General features: G+C 42.7%; 3 protein-coding genes and 1 long non-coding RNA gene across 4 annotated transcripts; 1 reads left to right on the top strand and 3 right to left on the bottom strand.

The window, feature by feature from the left end:
- The first annotated feature begins 419 nt into the window (after nucleotides 1-419).
- Nucleotides 420-7,018, top strand: ada2 (adenosine deaminase 2). Its single transcript, XM_014125239.3, has 10 exons — nucleotides 420-560; nucleotides 1,447-1,796; nucleotides 2,133-2,352; nucleotides 4,110-4,320; nucleotides 4,508-4,635; nucleotides 4,814-4,904; nucleotides 5,075-5,183; nucleotides 5,414-5,571; nucleotides 5,789-5,991; nucleotides 6,121-7,018. Exons 2-10 carry the CDS (start codon nucleotides 1,493-1,495, stop codon nucleotides 6,209-6,211), a joined length of 1,515 nt encoding a protein of 504 aa, XP_013980714.1. The 5' UTR covers nucleotides 420-560; nucleotides 1,447-1,492; the 3' UTR covers nucleotides 6,212-7,018.
- ribc2 (RIB43A domain with coiled-coils 2) lies at nucleotides 6,762-10,495 on the bottom strand. Its single transcript, XM_014125242.3, has 7 exons — nucleotides 10,241-10,495; nucleotides 9,065-9,146; nucleotides 8,611-8,922; nucleotides 8,395-8,513; nucleotides 8,000-8,227; nucleotides 7,696-7,862; nucleotides 6,762-7,196 (listed from the first exon to the last, which is right to left on the bottom strand). Exons 1-7 carry the CDS (start codon nucleotides 10,355-10,357, stop codon nucleotides 7,118-7,120), a joined length of 1,104 nt encoding a protein of 367 aa, XP_013980717.3. The 5' UTR covers nucleotides 10,358-10,495; the 3' UTR covers nucleotides 6,762-7,117.
- Nucleotides 10,496-10,972: 477 nt separating this feature from the next.
- LOC106561365 (putative polypeptide N-acetylgalactosaminyltransferase 8) lies at nucleotides 10,973-13,401 on the bottom strand. The gene is made up of 8 exons (XM_045688341.2): nucleotides 13,220-13,401; nucleotides 12,839-13,036; nucleotides 12,602-12,716; nucleotides 12,275-12,460; nucleotides 11,954-12,091; nucleotides 11,737-11,829; nucleotides 11,467-11,634; nucleotides 10,973-11,319 (listed from the first exon to the last, which is right to left on the bottom strand). The coding sequence occupies exons 1-8, from the start codon at nucleotides 13,339-13,341 to the stop codon at nucleotides 11,200-11,202; spliced, it is 1,140 nt and encodes a 379-aa protein (XP_045544297.2). The 5' UTR covers nucleotides 13,342-13,401; the 3' UTR covers nucleotides 10,973-11,199.
- A 102-nt stretch (nucleotides 13,402-13,503) lies between these two features.
- On the bottom strand, nucleotides 13,504-16,590 carry LOC145858647 (uncharacterized). Its single transcript, XR_014379122.1, has 3 exons — nucleotides 16,323-16,590; nucleotides 14,199-14,493; nucleotides 13,504-13,664 (listed from the first exon to the last, which is right to left on the bottom strand). It is a non-coding gene; the product is annotated as an uncharacterized LOC145858647 (long non-coding RNA).
- Between the last annotated feature and the right edge of the window lie 195 nt (nucleotides 16,591-16,785).

The following is a 16,785-nucleotide window of genomic DNA, read 5'->3' on the forward strand; positions in this document are numbered from 1 at the left end:
ATGTGGGGGGTTAAATGCCTTGATCAAGGGCACAACGGCAGGAGGTGGTAGGTCTACATGGGATCAGACACAGCAACTTTCCAGTGTCAATAATGCTTACGTTTCAAGTAGGCAATAACAAATAGTTATGAAAATTTGGTTAAAAGTCATGGAAAATGTATACAAACCGTTAACATTGAATAATCAGAAGTCTCTATAGCATAATTCCACTGTGAATTCGGTGAACATAGTCTAATGGACCGACTTGGAGAACAGGTCCTGCACTTCTTCCATCCCAAGTCAACCACGGGATATGACGTGTACCACTGTTTTAGGAAGTGAGTAAGAGTAATGCTGCGTTCATGTCATACTCGGAAACTCGGAAATGTCAGACTTGCTAACTGGTCCTGCCCTCATCATGTTATCAAGTCGGACATTTCGAGTTTCCTATTTCCGACTAATACGTGAACGCGGCATTACACTTTCAGGCTACAGAACTGAAAACTGAGAAGTGTTATAGAATAGAGCAATATAGGAGTACCCATTCATCACTTCACTTTCACGGACAGGTTTGTTCAGTGGTGAGATACTCGTTCTAATAACAATTAATGTTCATAACACTGGCAAAATATGTATGCTATTATCAATGTATCCAGTGTTCAGTGTGAACGTGCAGCTGTTACTTTGTTACACTTTAGAATTGCAGGCTTGAGGCACACCACTTTAACGTTTACCAAATGTTACATTGGTGTTAGATACATTGTAGATACATTGAAATCGCCAACGCGTCAAACTTTCGCGTAGCCCTTTAAACTGAACAACATAAAAGGTGACCGGCTGAAGCAGGCAATGTGTCAGGTTTATAAAAAGTCTGTATTCGTTTAAATATCTTGATCATAACTGCAAACTAACAAAAACACGATAAGGCATCAAACGTATTCACAACAAGTAAACTACATAATCCGTGAATCACAAAGCAGGTTTGTTGACACCGACAGCTGGTGGTGGTGCTACTCTCTTTGTCCACGTCCACCACGGTGCACTAAACTAGCCTACTTACAGATAAATACTGCAATTGCGGACAAAACTATATCAAATAAATGATTTGTGCATTTATGTATCAAATTCAGACCTAAATGCAGCCTGACAGTATGACATCCTGAAGACCCTATCCTCTAAATATACATATTAAATCATATTCATAGAAAATATGGGAAATATCTCTTATGGGAAATAGACCTCTTAAGCTATTGGCTGAACTGGACATTTTTTGTTTGTTTAAAGAGAAACTAAATGTTCTGAGGAAGCAAGCATAAGAAAGTAATAATGAGGAAGTGGAAAAAACATTGATTTCTATCCTATGTTCTGTAAACAGGTGCAGTAGGCTTACACTAAACACCAAGCTCTGTTGAACCTATTTTCCCACTAGATGAGTTCGTCTTATCACATGTTTCTTTCTCCTTCAAGCCTATCTATTCAGTGTTGACCAACATTGATTAGCCACACCTTCACCATGTTGCACTGGCCAGAGAACCACCAGGTGGCTGTGGTGTCAGTCCTGCTGTGCTGGTTGACCCTGTGCTGGTGCAGCCCTGACCCCAGGCTCAGAGAGTCTCTGATGCAGCAGGAGGCCTCCCGGCAGACAGGGGGCAGACTGCTGCTGACAGAGGCAGAGCTGCGGCTCAGTGCACAGCTGCACAAACTGAAGGAGCAGGAGATGAAGAGCTCAGACTTCCCTCCTGCTTTGCACTTCTTCAAGGCGAAGCCACTCATCCAGCGCAGCCTCATCTACAGCCTACTGCAGAGGATGCCCAAAGGTACACCGGATCCCAAATGGACCCGTACCCCTGTCCCCTTTGCATTTGTGATAAACTGAGAGGATACTTGTAAGCAAATATGGCACATATATAATGTACTTCATTGTAAGCCACACAGCAGTGGAGGCTGCTGAGGGGATAATGACTCATAATAATGGCCGGAATGGAGCAAATGTAATGGTATCAAACACATGGAAACCATGTGTTTTGTGTATTTGATACCATTCCACTGATTCCGCTCCAGTCATTACCACAAGCCCGTTCTGCCCAATAAAGGTGCCACCAACCTCCTGTTTCACACAGGTTACGATGATATCCTCCTCTGATCTGTTTTAGGAGCAGCACTTCATGTCCATGACTTCTCCATGGTGGGAGTGGAGTGGCTGGTAAGGAATGTGACGTACCGGCCACATTGCTACATGTGCATTACAGAGGACCAGTCAGTTCGGTTACTCTTCTCCTCTGGTCAGCCCAAACCAAAACCTCAGTGCTCTTCTTGGATGCTGCTGGAGTCCCTGAGGGCCAAAACAGGCAATACCACTGACCTTGACAATAGGTAGGAAGTAGGAACATTTGTCATTATATACCTGGGATAGGATAAAGTAATCCTTCTAACCCCCCCCCCTTAAAAGATTTAGATGCACTATTGTAAAGTGGTTGTTCCACTGGATATTATAGGTGAATGCACCAATTTGTAAGTCGCTCTGGTTAAGAGCGTCTGCTAAATGACTAAAATGTAAAAATGTAAAATGTATACAGTGCATTCGGAAAGTATTCAGACCCCTTGACTTTTACACATTTTGTTAGGTTACAGCCTTATTCTAAAATAGTTTTTTCCCCCTCATCAATCTACACACAATACCCCATAATGACAAAGCAAAAACAGGTTACTTTTTTTGTTGTTGCTAATTTATACAAATAAAATAAATATCACATTTGCATAATTATTCAGACCCTTAACTCAGTACTTTGTTGAAGCATCTTTGGCAGCGATTACAGCCTTGAGTCTTCTTGGGGATGACGCTACAAGCTTGGCACACCTGTACTTGGGGAGTTTCACCCATTCTTCTCTGCAGATCCTCTCAAGCTCTGTCAGGTTGGATGGGGAGCGTTGCTGCACAGCTATTTTCAGGTCGCTCCAAAGATGTTAGATCGGGTTCAAGTCCGGGCCCTGGCCACTCAAGGACATTCAGAGACTTGTCCTGAAGCCACTCCTGCTTTGTCTTGGCTGTGTGCTTAGGGTTGTTGTCCTGTAGGAAGGTGAATCCCAGTCTGAAGTCCTGTTTTCTTCAAGGATCTCTCTGTACTTTGCTCCGTTCATCTTTCCCCCGATTCCGACAAGTCTCCCAGTCCCTGCTACTGAAAAACAACCCCACAGCATGATGCTGCCACCACCATGCTTCACCGTAGGTAGGTGCCAGGTTTTCTTCAGACATGACACTTTGCATTCAGGCCAAAGAGTTTAATATTGGTTTCATCAGACCAGAGAATCTTGTTTCTCATGGTCTGAGAATCTTTAGGTGCCTTTTGGCAAACTCCAAGCGGGCTGTCATGTGCCTTTTACTGAGGAGTGGCTTCCGTCTGGCCACTGTACCATAAAGGCCTGATTGGTGGAGTGCTGCGGAGATGGTTGTCCTTCTGGAAGGTTCTCCCATCTCCACAGAGGAACTCTAGAGCTCTGTCAGAGTGACCATCGGGTTCTTGGTCACCTCCCTGACCAAGGCCCTTCTACCCCGATTACTCAGTTTGGCCGGGCGGCTAGCTCTAGGAATAGCCTTGGTGGTTCCAAACTTCTTCCATTTAAGAATGATGGAGGCCACTTTTTTCTTGGGGCCTTCAATGCTGCAGAAATGTACCCTTCCCCAGATCTGTGCCTTGATACAATCCCTTCTCGGCATTCCTCATGACTTGGTTTTCACTCTGACTTGCACTGTCAACTGTGGGACCTTATATAGACAGTTGTGTGCCTTTTCAAATCATGTCAAACGAATTGAATTTACCACAGGTGGACTCCAATCAAGTTGTAGAAACATCTCAAGGATGATCAATGTAAACAGGATGCACCTGAGTTAAATTTCGAGTCTCGTTGCAAAGGGTCTGAATACTTTCCGAAGGCAATGTATGTCATTCAATATGTCAAATGACATGTATATGTCATTAAATGTCATTATATATTATGTCATTTATATGTCATGGTCATACATCACATAAGTATCTCTCTGGGGGAATACAGACAAAATTAGATTTTCTATTTGACTCATCACTTTCAAATTGTATGCACTCTCCAACAACCTGGTTGTTTAATCTGTGCAGCCTCATCCGCAACCTTACACTCTTCACTGAGGACCCAGAGGATGCCTATCCCAGCCAAGATGCCGTTTGGAAAAGGTTTGAGCAGACGTTCACTTCGGCTTGGGGACTAGTCACCTACGCTCCTGTGTTCAAGGACTATTACTATGAGGGCCTGAGGCAGTTCTACATGGATAGTATCATGTATCTGGAGCTGAGGGCTTTGCTTCCAGAGGTAGACAACACATACAGATACATGTTTATTGTTCCAACCGTGTGATATGAGTTCAGTTGTGTGATAAAGTTGTTAAGATTATTCCATACACAATTGAGTTGACCAGTCATTTTCAAGGTTTAACCAGGATGTATTGTCTATACATAAGAGGTTGTATAATTCTTACATGTTTGTTACTAATACACAGACATACGAGCTGGATGGGAGCACACATGACAGTGCCTGGGGCCTCAAGACCTATCAGGACGTGACCAGGCAGTTTGTGTCAGAGCACCCAGACTTCCTGGGAGCTCGTGTCATCTTCACTGTGCACAGGTGAAGGAGATGCACCTGATCAGTGTAAAGGTGGAATTAGAATCATGGGCCCTCTAACAGTTGTACAAGGATTAGTTTATTTAAAAACTATACAGAATTAAAGGAAGAATGAGAAGAACAAAACACGTCATATTAATGTTGAGATTGAATGTACTTTGGGAATCTATGTTTGTCTAAGGCGGCTGAATGCGTCAATGGCATGGAAGGCAGTGGAGGAGGCTATGAACCTACAGAAAGCCTTTCCAGAGATCATGGCTGGATTTGACCTAGTAGGTACATCCTTAGTCACAAGACTCCTTAAAACTGTTTCATTTCTCTCAGGAAATTACCTAAAGTTGATATGGACTTCATTTATTTATTACTAGATAGGTTTATTAAAAAATAGGTATAGGCTGTGGAGGGTGATGTTGACATGTCTGATGTTCTCGTCTGGTACTAGGTGGGTCGGGAAGATAGTGGAAGACCCCTCTGGTACTTCAAGGAGGCCTTGTCTCTGCCAGGCGAGAGAGGAGTCAACCTTCCATTCTTCTTCCACGCAGGAGAGACTGGTGAGCACATGAACCTTTCCACCTTATCTGAAGTGTTCATATTTAGGCTATACTCATGGAATGGGCCTATGATTTCTTAATCTGGCCCTGGTTAGGGGCCCGGATAGCACTAACTCTGATGGAATAAGACTTTATAGCCAATACTCCCTATTTTGTGTTGTTGAGAATGAAGTTTATACAGTACAGATAAGTGTTTACTACAGTCTACATTGATGGACTGTCATTTGCAGATGAAGAGGGCACTGATGTGGATGGGAACCTACTGGATGCTTTACTGTTCAACACGTCTCGCATCGGCCATGGCTTTGCCCTGCTGCGCCACCCTGTGGCCAAGGCCCTCTCTAGGGGGAAAGGGGTGGCTGTAGAGGTGTGCCCCATCTCCAACCAGGTAGGGCATTATCACTGTCACCACACTCACATGTTGATGAACGATTAAGACACCTCGATCTGTGGATGGGCAGCTAAGGGGTAGATTGTATCTGCATCGAAACTCTTCATTTTGGGGCTCCCGAGTGGCGCAGCGGTCTAAGGCACTGCATCTCAGTGCCAGAGGCGTCACTACAGACACTCGGGAGGGTCTGTAGTAATTGAACATTTTTCTTCAGGTACTGAAACTGGTCTCAGACCTGCGGAATCACCCAGCTGCTGTTCTGATGTCAGAGGGCCATCCCCTGGTGATCAGTTCAGACGACCCTGCCATGTTTGGAGCTTCTGGCCTCTCCCATGATTTTTACGAGGCGTTTGTGGGTTTAGGTGGAATGAACTCTCACATAGGAACGCTCAAGGAACTGGCCATGAACTCCATCAGGTGAGGCCAAGCTAGCAGGTCCAGGCACCGTACAATATTGGTGGAATAACCTGTACTAGTTTAGCTACTTGCAACCATTTATGCCAGTGTAGGGTAAGGATTCTGACTTTAAAATGTTTTATGTCCCAGGTACAGCTCTCTGTCGCCACAGCTGAAGGAGAAAGCATTGGATTTGTGGCAGAGAAAATGGGACAAGTTTGTCTCAGAGAACTCACAATAGAGTCCTGCTGGAGCAGAGTCTGGGGCAGAAGAGTGGTCATTCGGACGCTGACTGTGACAGTGGGATCACCCCAGTCTGTGAGCCTGTTGCTTGTGCCCCATAGGAAGGGAATGATATTTGGCATGCTGGTCCCAAATGGACACACAATTAGAAATGTTGTTCAAAATTCAGACAAGGGAAAGGATGTAGGTGTTATTGAAACATAATTTTTGGTATTTTTCTACGAAGCTGTAGACAGTTTGGCAAATTGGGTTGAGAAGGAAAAAGAGAACGTTCCTATCGCCCTCACATGGATAGGGTGTGTATAACACTCCTGTAAGAAATCAATCAGCAGACCACACTGCTGTCAACTCCTACAAAATGGAGGCCCCTGACAGAAGTTGTGTACACTAGTCAAGGAGTCATGAAGGAAGCTGTTTTTTCTCACAAAGGCATTTGATCATTATTTCAGTGGCAGAGAATTGTATTTGCACTGTAATCGTGAATTCAAGGAGACTACATGGTAATAGAGCACTGTGAGAAAAGGCTTACACTGAATGAACCGACCAGCTAGTCTTTGATTTCTTTAATAGCATTTTATGCTGGTAATGTGATTTTAATGGAGAACATGTGCATTTGTACAGATTTAATTCATTATACAGATACTCTTATTTTAACAAGGGACACGTTATGACAAATGCATGCAGAACAGTAGGCAATGCCTTATTCATAGACACACTTTTCTATGAAGACTTTTGATTGTATTTTTTTTAGTTGTGAAATTGTTTTGAATTATGGGAAGGAAAACATCAGATTTGTTCATTTTTCCTTTGTTATAAGTTATTTATCTACTTTCACTTTTTAATACAAGAAACATTTCTCCATAATAGTCTAATAATGCATGGCATAGTAAGGCCCTGTCATCGTTTATCGACTGCTGGTGTTGAACTGGGAGAAGTAACTGTCATCTGGGATGTTAGTATACACCTTCTCCAAATACTTTTTCCTGAAAAGAGAAGAATGCATTGGTCTAGAACTGATATCAAGAACAAAACTGTAGGCATTTGATATGTCGTCTATGCAGTGCTATGGGCAGGTCAACAAGCTCTAGGGCTGGATTCAATCTGTATCGCGGAAGATCACAGTAAATATTGCATATGTCTGTCTGCTCAATCGCAAATCACCTTTACATTTTAACGCTGAATGCAGTCTGAACATTGTCTTTAAATTTCGAACGATAACGCGGATCTTCCGCAAAACGGATTGAATTGAGCTCCTAGTTGATCATTTGTGTGTCCATTAACTGTGCTAATCTTGTTGATCAGTTTCTTCTGCACAATTTAATTATTTCTGAGCACAGAAGTGTTAAAGAAAATATTTTCAAAATAATGTGTGACAAACAATGATGCTGTACGGTAATGAAGCCCGACAGTACAACATCAAACAAAGCGAAAGGTATACAGCTGTGTCCATGTGTCTAAACCTTAACATATGGAAAGTGTTACTGTTCACGGTGGGCCTCAGCCAGCTGTGCGTTGGTGTTGTCCTGGGTGCGACGGAGCTGCTTGTTGATGCGGGCCTGCTGTCTCTCCATTAGTAGGGCGGTTCGAGCCGAGGCCACACGGAAGCGGTCCTGCTGGAGCTCCTCCTGCTGCTGCTCAGCCTGAATTCTCTGCACAACCAAACATGAAGGTCAACACTATTTATGGGTGTTGCGATCTACGCTCGCTTTTTGTCCTCTTTCAGAAGATAGAGTGCAACATACTGCAATGAAAACATCTCTGCTCAAGGTAAACAATGTAGATGTACCCTCTTCTCATCTATCTGTTGCTGCTGGCAGTTGATGATGTGCCGCAGCTGCTCGTCTGTGAGGCCCTTGTAGCTGTCGGGCCGGAGGCGGGGCAGACCCAGCACACTGATGCCCTGCTCCTGGCTCTCACTCAGCAGCTCCCCCTGCAGCTGGTTCAGGATGTCTGTCCTGTTGTTCTCCTCCTGCTGCTGCCACTTCTTCCAACGCTTCTCTGCATTCTCTGCTGCCTGGGAAGAGACAGACAAAATATCACACAGTTGACATGACAGAATTACATTGTTCAAATCACAGGAATCACACCACACATGGTTAGATAGTACTATCAGTACTCTCAATCCTAAGAACTTACCTTTGCCAGTTTGACAACCGCACCAGGTAAAGTATAATGACTCACCTTTGTCAGATTGAAATTCTTTGTAGCGAGGGCTACGGTTCTCCTCCTCTCCTCCTCAATTTTTTGGAGCTGGAGAGCTTTGTTGTCCAGGTCCACTCTGTCCTGGTCATACTGCTGCTCTGCAAGGGTGAGGCAGGGACAGAGATTGTTTTGAGAGGAGGCAGTGAGTGTATCAGTGTCTAGCATCAGGACAGGTTGTGTTGGGTTGTAACCTACCTTCCTGTCTCTGCTGGTGTCGCGCTGTGGCCAGCTCATGCTGCTGCTGGACGGACCATTCTCTGAGCTGCTTCTGCTGCTTCTTCAGCCTCCCCTGGCTGTCTGAGTCCTCACCCACCAGCCCCGGCAGCATCTGGATCCCCTCCTGACCTTTAATTTTGTCCGGGTTGCTCAAGTCATACTCTCGCCGACTCCACCGCGGCTGGAAGTTCAATCGGAAGTTCTCTATGGCTCCCTGCAGCAGACGCTCATCCTTAAGTTGGCATTGATCAAGTAGACAAGCGGCCTTGTCGTTGCGCACTGCATCTGCAGCTAGAGGGCATGCATTCCAGCGACATATGACACTAGCTAACAGATTGGATCAATAAAACCTTGGTTGCATTGGAGCTTACTGTATGTATGGAAGCTTATATAGAGCTGTCAGGACTCCCATTCTGTATTTTATTGCACTTACCATATGCTTTAAGTGACTCTGCCTCTGCCTGTTCTTTTTTCTTTCTTTCATTCACTTGGGAATCAAGAGCCTCTTTATCTATCTGTGAGGAACAGAAAAGTGTGACAAACATGTCTTCACAACTGAATTAACATGAGTGTTGTGATGTTACAGTTGCAACACAGATTATCCATTATATTGACCAGACCAGATACTCAAGTGGTCGCTGTAACAATGAAAATAAGTCTTCAAAAATGGAAGGCAGAGGGAGGATCAGGTGTTGCCATTCTAGCCAATGAGAGGGCAGATACGTGCGTTAACAACTCTGATATAGAGCAGTGTTGCCAACTTAGTGACTTTGTCGCTATATTTAGCGAGTATTCACACCCTTCTAGCGACACATTTTCAAAAAAGCGACTAGCGACAAATCTAGCAACTTTTTCTGGTGTTATTGGAGACTCTGTGAAAGCACGTATCGTTCTTACTCTTCTCAACGAGCAGCGGGTGCTGCCGTGGGCCCCACCCCTGTCCCAAAGCACTCACAGGCGGCCCAGTCCTCACGCAGCAGTCCCTCCCAGCTGCAGTCAGAGCAGGAGATGTTCACCCCTCCGCGTCCAGACTGCAAATGAATCGCGCATGCGGGAAGCCGCTGCTGGCTGATCCCGCCCTGGCGGGATGTAAATGTAAAAAACTAAACTAAAAAACTAAAATAAGTAACTCCGTTAGAGTCTCTCTTTTGGGTCACTTTTGCCAGTCCCAAGCACGGATAAAGGAGGAGGGTTGGAATTGTGACGACAAAAAAAAAAAAAAACATGAATCGACAGAAGAAAGTTCATTTGTAGTTCTAAACATATTTAGTTTTTTTTTTACTCACTTTTTCTCTCCCAAGACGTTATTCCTCTCTCCTACAGTCCATCACAATTACATGCACATGGCCAATTATGCAAATTGTGTGATGACGTCATTTAGCGACTTCTAGGACAGCCAATAGCTACTTTCCTTACTGAGGAGTTGGCAACACTGATGTCACGTATCAGTACACTCGTAAAAACCTACAGTAGATCAAATAAGCCTCACGTAGCAAACAAGCCATTACATTTTTTGTTGACCAAATTCGACACTCATATGACCATACAAAAACTCATAGCTTGGTGAGCGAAAAAACTAAACGCCAATTGCTGGAGAAGACAAACTTACCCCAATCGTTCTAACTTTAGCATTGAAAATCCTATCTTGACGTTGCATCTCTCGATTACGCCTCCTCTCCAAACTAGCCGCAGCAATGCGGTCGGAAAGTAATTCAGCATTGTACATTTTTCAATCTTCCCTTAGTCTCGCTGTGGTGAGAATCAAATGACCAGGGCTAGAATGCACTCTGCAAACATATCCGTTGCTAAGCTACCCGACATTCGGATACCTATCCTGCGGTTCACAACCAAGTGGGAGTGGTAATTACCAGTTGAATGCATTCAAGTGCATTGAACTCGTTGAAAAAAATCCGATTGGCTAATGGCCAACAATCTGTGTCTGTCTACCATGAACTAAACGTGCAGCTATCATGGTTGTGAACAAATTATAGTCAACAAAATATTAAGACAGCTTTTTATAAAGAATGATTTGTTTAACTGCCGAAAATGCTGTTAATGTAATTTCCTAAGGTGAGGTCAGCATGTGGGCGAAGTCGGAGCTCAGGGACGTAATTACCAGTTAGAGGGGCGTTCAAGTGGATGTTTCACAGGCTAGTTGCTCACAGGTTAATTGCTCATGGAAGTCGCTCTGGATATAAGCGTCTGCTAAATGGATTAACATGTATAGTAAATACCATCTTCCCTCTTCGTTATGAACATAGCATTTTATATATCTCCTTCTGTCTCAGCATGCATGGATTGATCAGTCTTGCAGACAGACATTTTGACTGCAACAAAAAAAAAATGTTACAACTCATTTTATTTATGGCAATCCAAATCAAGGACAGAAAGGCACATTTCCCTTTTCAACAAAATTAAATAAGCACTGTTATGTTATCAATGCATAGGCATATGCCACATTTAGGTTCGTAGTCCAAAGTGACCCATAGAACAGAATAGCAAACATAAAAAAAATACAAAATGTGGTTTAGTCTAGAGGCAAACATGAATCTCCTTTATGCTGGTCCATTAGAAGGGCTTGATGATGTTTTGGATTTCCCATTTCTGGCCAGTGCATTTCTGGACCACAAGTTTCTGTTTTTGTATTTCTAAACATCTTTTTGTTTGTCTGTTCTTGAGTTCCTTGCCCTGGAAAAATATACATATTTTAATGCTTTTAAACAGTGGACCTCTTTGGCAAAAAGGAAATAATTTAGGGGTGCATACAGTATAGGAAAGAACTGCCTATACACATATTAGGAGTGTATTGAGTTCAGTGTCAACTGTGATATGCACCTGCGTGAAGTCCCAGTGAATGCCCATGCCCTTCTGCACGGCCTCGTTACAGTCGTACAGATCAGGAAAAGTGTCTTCCCCACTGTCAGCCAAACACCTGTTGTCATTGTACTTGTGGGACTTTAGGCCACCAATGTAAAGCTCCCCATTACTGCGGTAGTACGTGTGCTGAACGATCAAACAAATAAAGATAGGGCATTCGATTTTACCTTGAATACAGAGCAAAGTTAATTAACTGCAACAATAAGAGACAGTATTGTAAGGAGTTACCTGTGGGCCATAGTTGAAGCAGTCGAAGGCTATGGGTGTATGACCAGGAAAAAGCCCTTGATCTATACATATGTTTGCATCCAAGTTCTTCATCTACAAGTAGGAGGGTCAAATATTAAGCAAGGGATGACATTATTTATCCACATGTTTGATAAAGTGACAGGCATTCAAACCTTCAATTTAAAAACCATACACAAAAGTACTGTAAAAAACATACCCCTCCATAGGCCAGTATATTGTCCCATGTGTCCAACAGAGGATAAACATTTTCCAGGTACCACTTGAAGGGCTTACATTTCAGCTTTTCTCTGAGCTTCTTCCTCTCTGACACATCACCGATATCTATTCCATGATCCTATTGTTGAGTGTGATTATGGATTATTTGTTGTATCCCGCAAAACTCTTGTATTATCAACATATCAAACTATGTAATAAATCAAAAGCTTGCAAAACTTCCAATGGTTTTATGAGTCTCATGAAGGTAGAATTCATGGGTTAAAAAAAATAAAATAATGGGTACGTCATCATAAGCTCATACCTTAATTGGAATGTTCCAGGCAATATTGACATTATGTTTGTACTCATCCATCCAGATCTCTGCTGCCCTCAGTGCATTCCTCTTCATGGACATGCTCAGGTCAGGAGCGTAAGGCTTGTGGTTCCTCTCAATGTGGGCGATCTTAGAACAAGGCACTACCTCTATGCTTCCTCCACACAGCCACACCTGAAACATTTACATTATTTGTAGAGGACATTGCTAATTATACTATTTAATGACCACAGAAAACAATGTTGTCAAAAATATCAGATGTTCACAGAATCTGGTAAAAAAAAAAGAATGGTGCATAATATTGTTGCTTCTCACCCGCACACCTAGCTCAACATTTTCCCCTCCATACACTTTCATTCCACCATCTAGGGCACCAATTTCACCCAGGAATTTCCTGTCCACCACCATGATTCCCATGACAGAGGGACTCCTGATGACAGAGACAAAGCGTTAAAATAAAACACTATACTCGCTGTCAGCCCCCCCAACCCCCACCCCACAACCACAAAGGGTTTGACAGTATGAGTGATTCCATTTGCCTGCTCAACTTACTTTCCTGGCAGTGACGTGTCGTTGAGATGGTACCACTCCGGCCTGAAGGACTCATACATACACCATAGAGCCCAGTCAAAAGCATGGGCCGCTGGGACGTAATGGACAATATCCAGGTCATAGTAATTCACCCTGTCAAACACAGGGGAGACCACCACTGTCCTGTCTGCCTTGATACGAGTCAACAGAGGCTCCGCCCTGCAAGCACAGACAGCAGAGTCATGGAAAACAACACACTGGCCCTGTTGCAATAGTTCAAAAGACTTGGCTGAACTGTTCAAGGTGAGGGACAAGTTACACATATTTCACTTGATGTGCGATATGGCAACTACTGGCACAGTAGCTATTTCAGAGACACTGTACATTCCTAAATACTCTTACCACTCCTTGTGGACCTCAATGTGAGCGTCTAGAATGGCAACCACATCCGCAGTAGCAGCTCTCCACCCAGAGATGCGAGCTTGAGTTAACCCCAGTGATTCAACATGTCTCACTCTGACCATGCGAAACAAAGGATTCTGCGCCTCAATGGATTTGACATAGACATCCAGGTCCCCCTTCAGATCATCTGATTGGGTTAAAAAAAAAAAGAATAATAATAAAAGTAGGAAATGAATATTATCATACAAAAGCTGTCAGTATAGTTTGGTGAGACGTGCCATTGGAGCTGTGGTCATCCACCAGAATGATTTCTCTCAGCAGGTGTTCAGGTGTTCGGTCGATGATGCTGCGGATGGCCCGTTTAATGATTGACAGGGCCTCGTCCAGGTAGATCAATACCACAGCAATACTAGGAAGGTCCTTGGGGTATTTCTTCTGCAAACATCTGTTAAAGAAAACTAACCATCAGTTACACTCCTCTCATAGGTATATTAAAAAAGGCTACATCAGGATTTTGGCAATGAAACCCCTTGATCTACTTCCCCAGAGTCAGATGAACTCATGGACACCATTTATGTTTCTGCATCCAGTATGAAGGAAGTAAGAGGTAGATTTGCAGCCCAATGCTAACTGGCACTAGTTATCAACTTCCTTCAAACTGCATGCAGACACACAAAAAAATGGTATCCATTAGTTCATCCAACTCTGTAAATAAAGGGCTTCATTGCCAAAATCCTGAAGTAATCCTTTAATACATATTCTGTCTTGGTCTTGAAGATCAGTAACATGCAAAACTGTTGCCACATCTCCTTCCCATTGGAGAGATAATAATGTACAGAATCTTCCTTTCTGGTTTACAGCCGAATAATCATTACGTGCATGAAAGAAGGAATGCAACAACAGACAAGCTATAGGGTAAGGGAGAGAAACCTTAAAAGGGTGAGGGGAAAAAAACGGCGTCAGAGAATCGTTACTTTACTTGGATTCACGTGTCTCTGGTAGCTCTCGGTTGAGAGGCAGACGATCGCTGAGGAAAACATTGTAGCCATATTTCTCAAACAATGCCTGTGCCTCCACCTGATCCTCATCCGATAGATTCTCTCCCCAGCCCTGAAACAATGGAGATTGCTGGGGCTTGAGCTTCTGTTGATCGTGTCCTCTCTGAGATTTGACCGGAGTTGCCACAACTTTCTGGTCTTTAAATCTCCCTCTCTCATCCACAAGCATTTTCTGAATGGCATCCTGCTTTTGTTCAATGTTTTTGAACAAATCGTCTGAGATAAATAAAATAAAGTGTCGGTGGTTTTATCCCAATTTAAAACACAGAAATAGCTCTTACATTTGAATTGTGAAAAATAAAGTTGTCAGAATATTTTCATCATTCACATATTTAATCTGCCAGTGCTTAACAGATAATAGCATAGTCTTCCAAACAATGCATATTAAAAGCATTCACACGTATAAGTGAAATAGACATGTAAATTAATAACAAAAAGCCAGCGACACTTTAATAACTCATGAATATGTATTCATAAATAATTGAACCATGAATAAATAAGTATGTCATTATTTATATAAAACGTATTGTGATATTTTGCTCTATGATTTTGGTCAGTAGAATTTTATTCAAAATGTTTCACAACTGTAATGGTCGCCAAAGGTTTACAGCCGTATTAAGTATAAACTCTGGGGTGTAAAGACAAACACAAGCAACACATTTTTTGGAACCTTTTCCTTGTAGCGCTGTCTTAGGCGTCTCACAGTAGGACATTGCAATTTATTGCCCTGGCCACATCTTCAGTCCTCATGCTTCCTTGCAGCATGCCTAAGGCACGTTCACACAAATGAGCAGGGACCCTGGGCATCTTTCTTTTGGCGTTTTTCCCCAGAGTCAGTAGAAAGGCATCTTTAAATGTCCTAAGTTTTCATAACTGTGACCTTAATTGCTTACCGTCTGTAAGATGTTAGTGTCCTAACGACCGTTCCACAGGTGCATGTTCATTAATTGTTTATGGTTCATTGAACAAGCATGGGAACCAGTGTTTAAACCCTTTACAATGAAGATCTGTTTAGTTATTTCGATTTTTTTCTAATTATCTTTGAAAGACAGGGTCCTGAAAAAGGGATGTTTCTTTTTTTTGCTGAGTTTATAAGCCCCTTGGTCTCTCCCAGGACCGCAATTGACAATTACAACCAATAAGCTGGTTCTATGACGTAAAAGTCCATTTCAACATCCATTGTTACATTAGCAAATTCTAGTTAAATCAGACAGTCATTACATTTCATCACCATTCATAAATAGACTCCAAAGCCTGGCGTGCAGGCCACGTATCTTATTTCTATGCGCACTCCTATTACGCACAACCAGAATGACAGACAAGTAACTATGACACAACGCGGGAAATATGAACAAAGGAAAACGTTAATTCAAATAAATAACTAGCACTTGCATCTCGTGAATGTTGCCATGAATCTGTGCACCGAAACAACGATTCACTCTTGAGTAGAGACAACGGTAAATGACCGCATGTTTTGTGGAACAGAAAGCCTACGGAACTACCTTTCCAAACAAACATTTCTTCGACACTTGATTAGGCGTAGGCACAGTAAATTATGATACTTGCAAAACAGCAATATACATTTTGTAAAAAGCATTTACTACCTGTAGCCTTTGGGGAAACAAACGCTCGAAACAAATAAACAATGCGCTTTCGTGACAAGAGTTTCCTAACTATTTAATAAAGAGCAAGCCACACAAGAAACATATTTAGGGTGCGTTCGTAAATTCACTCTGGCCATCGACTCCAATTTAAGAACACGCTCGTCTGAGTGCCAGAGCGCAGAATAACTGATGCATTTACAAACCCACCCCGTCGATGTGGAACTAAAGAATTTAGCGTCTAAAACGTGTAAGCCTATGCGTCCGCACAGCAGTGTTCTAGAATATAAATAATGACATGTCATGTGTTCCCTATAAACTGGAACCAAATGTTGTTACAAAAAAAAATCGTCCATGTAGCCTATGATTTTCCTATGAGTTTATACGTTATCCAAAAGGCACATCTTGAATTGAATCAACATTCAAGAAAGTTGACTTACTCACAGACTTTGTTGATGTTGCTTTCCAAGTCAGAAAATCTTCTATCAATGTCAATAGTTTGGGCCTCAGTAGGCCTCTCATCTGTCTTTTTGTCGGTTTCATTCCTCAAAATCAATGATATATAGCTGAGGAATAAAATACATCCTAAAACTAATAGAAGCTTCACCCACATAGACCTCATATATATTATTTGCATGATTCCGTTTTTAATGGCATAGTCAAGAGTCAAAGCAACAGAACCGGTGTGATGATAACTCGAGACGTTGGTATTATTAAGAAAATACAAGCATTTATTTCAAAGAGCGCTCCGTAAGCCACGCCCCAGTGGGCAGAGCTAGGCATGTTGCACTGGCTGGACACGTTTAAATTCATCAGAAGACGTTGGGAGTGGAGCTGACATATGAATTTTTTAAAGATGATCATACTATGGATTATTTATCTATTGGATTTGGAATTTTAGGACCCC

Source organism: Salmo salar, chromosome 10, assembly GCF_965601325.2.
Source record: "Salmo salar chromosome 10, fSalSal1, whole genome shotgun sequence".
NCBI classification, from domain to species: domain Eukaryota; kingdom Metazoa; phylum Chordata; class Actinopteri; order Salmoniformes; family Salmonidae; genus Salmo; species Salmo salar.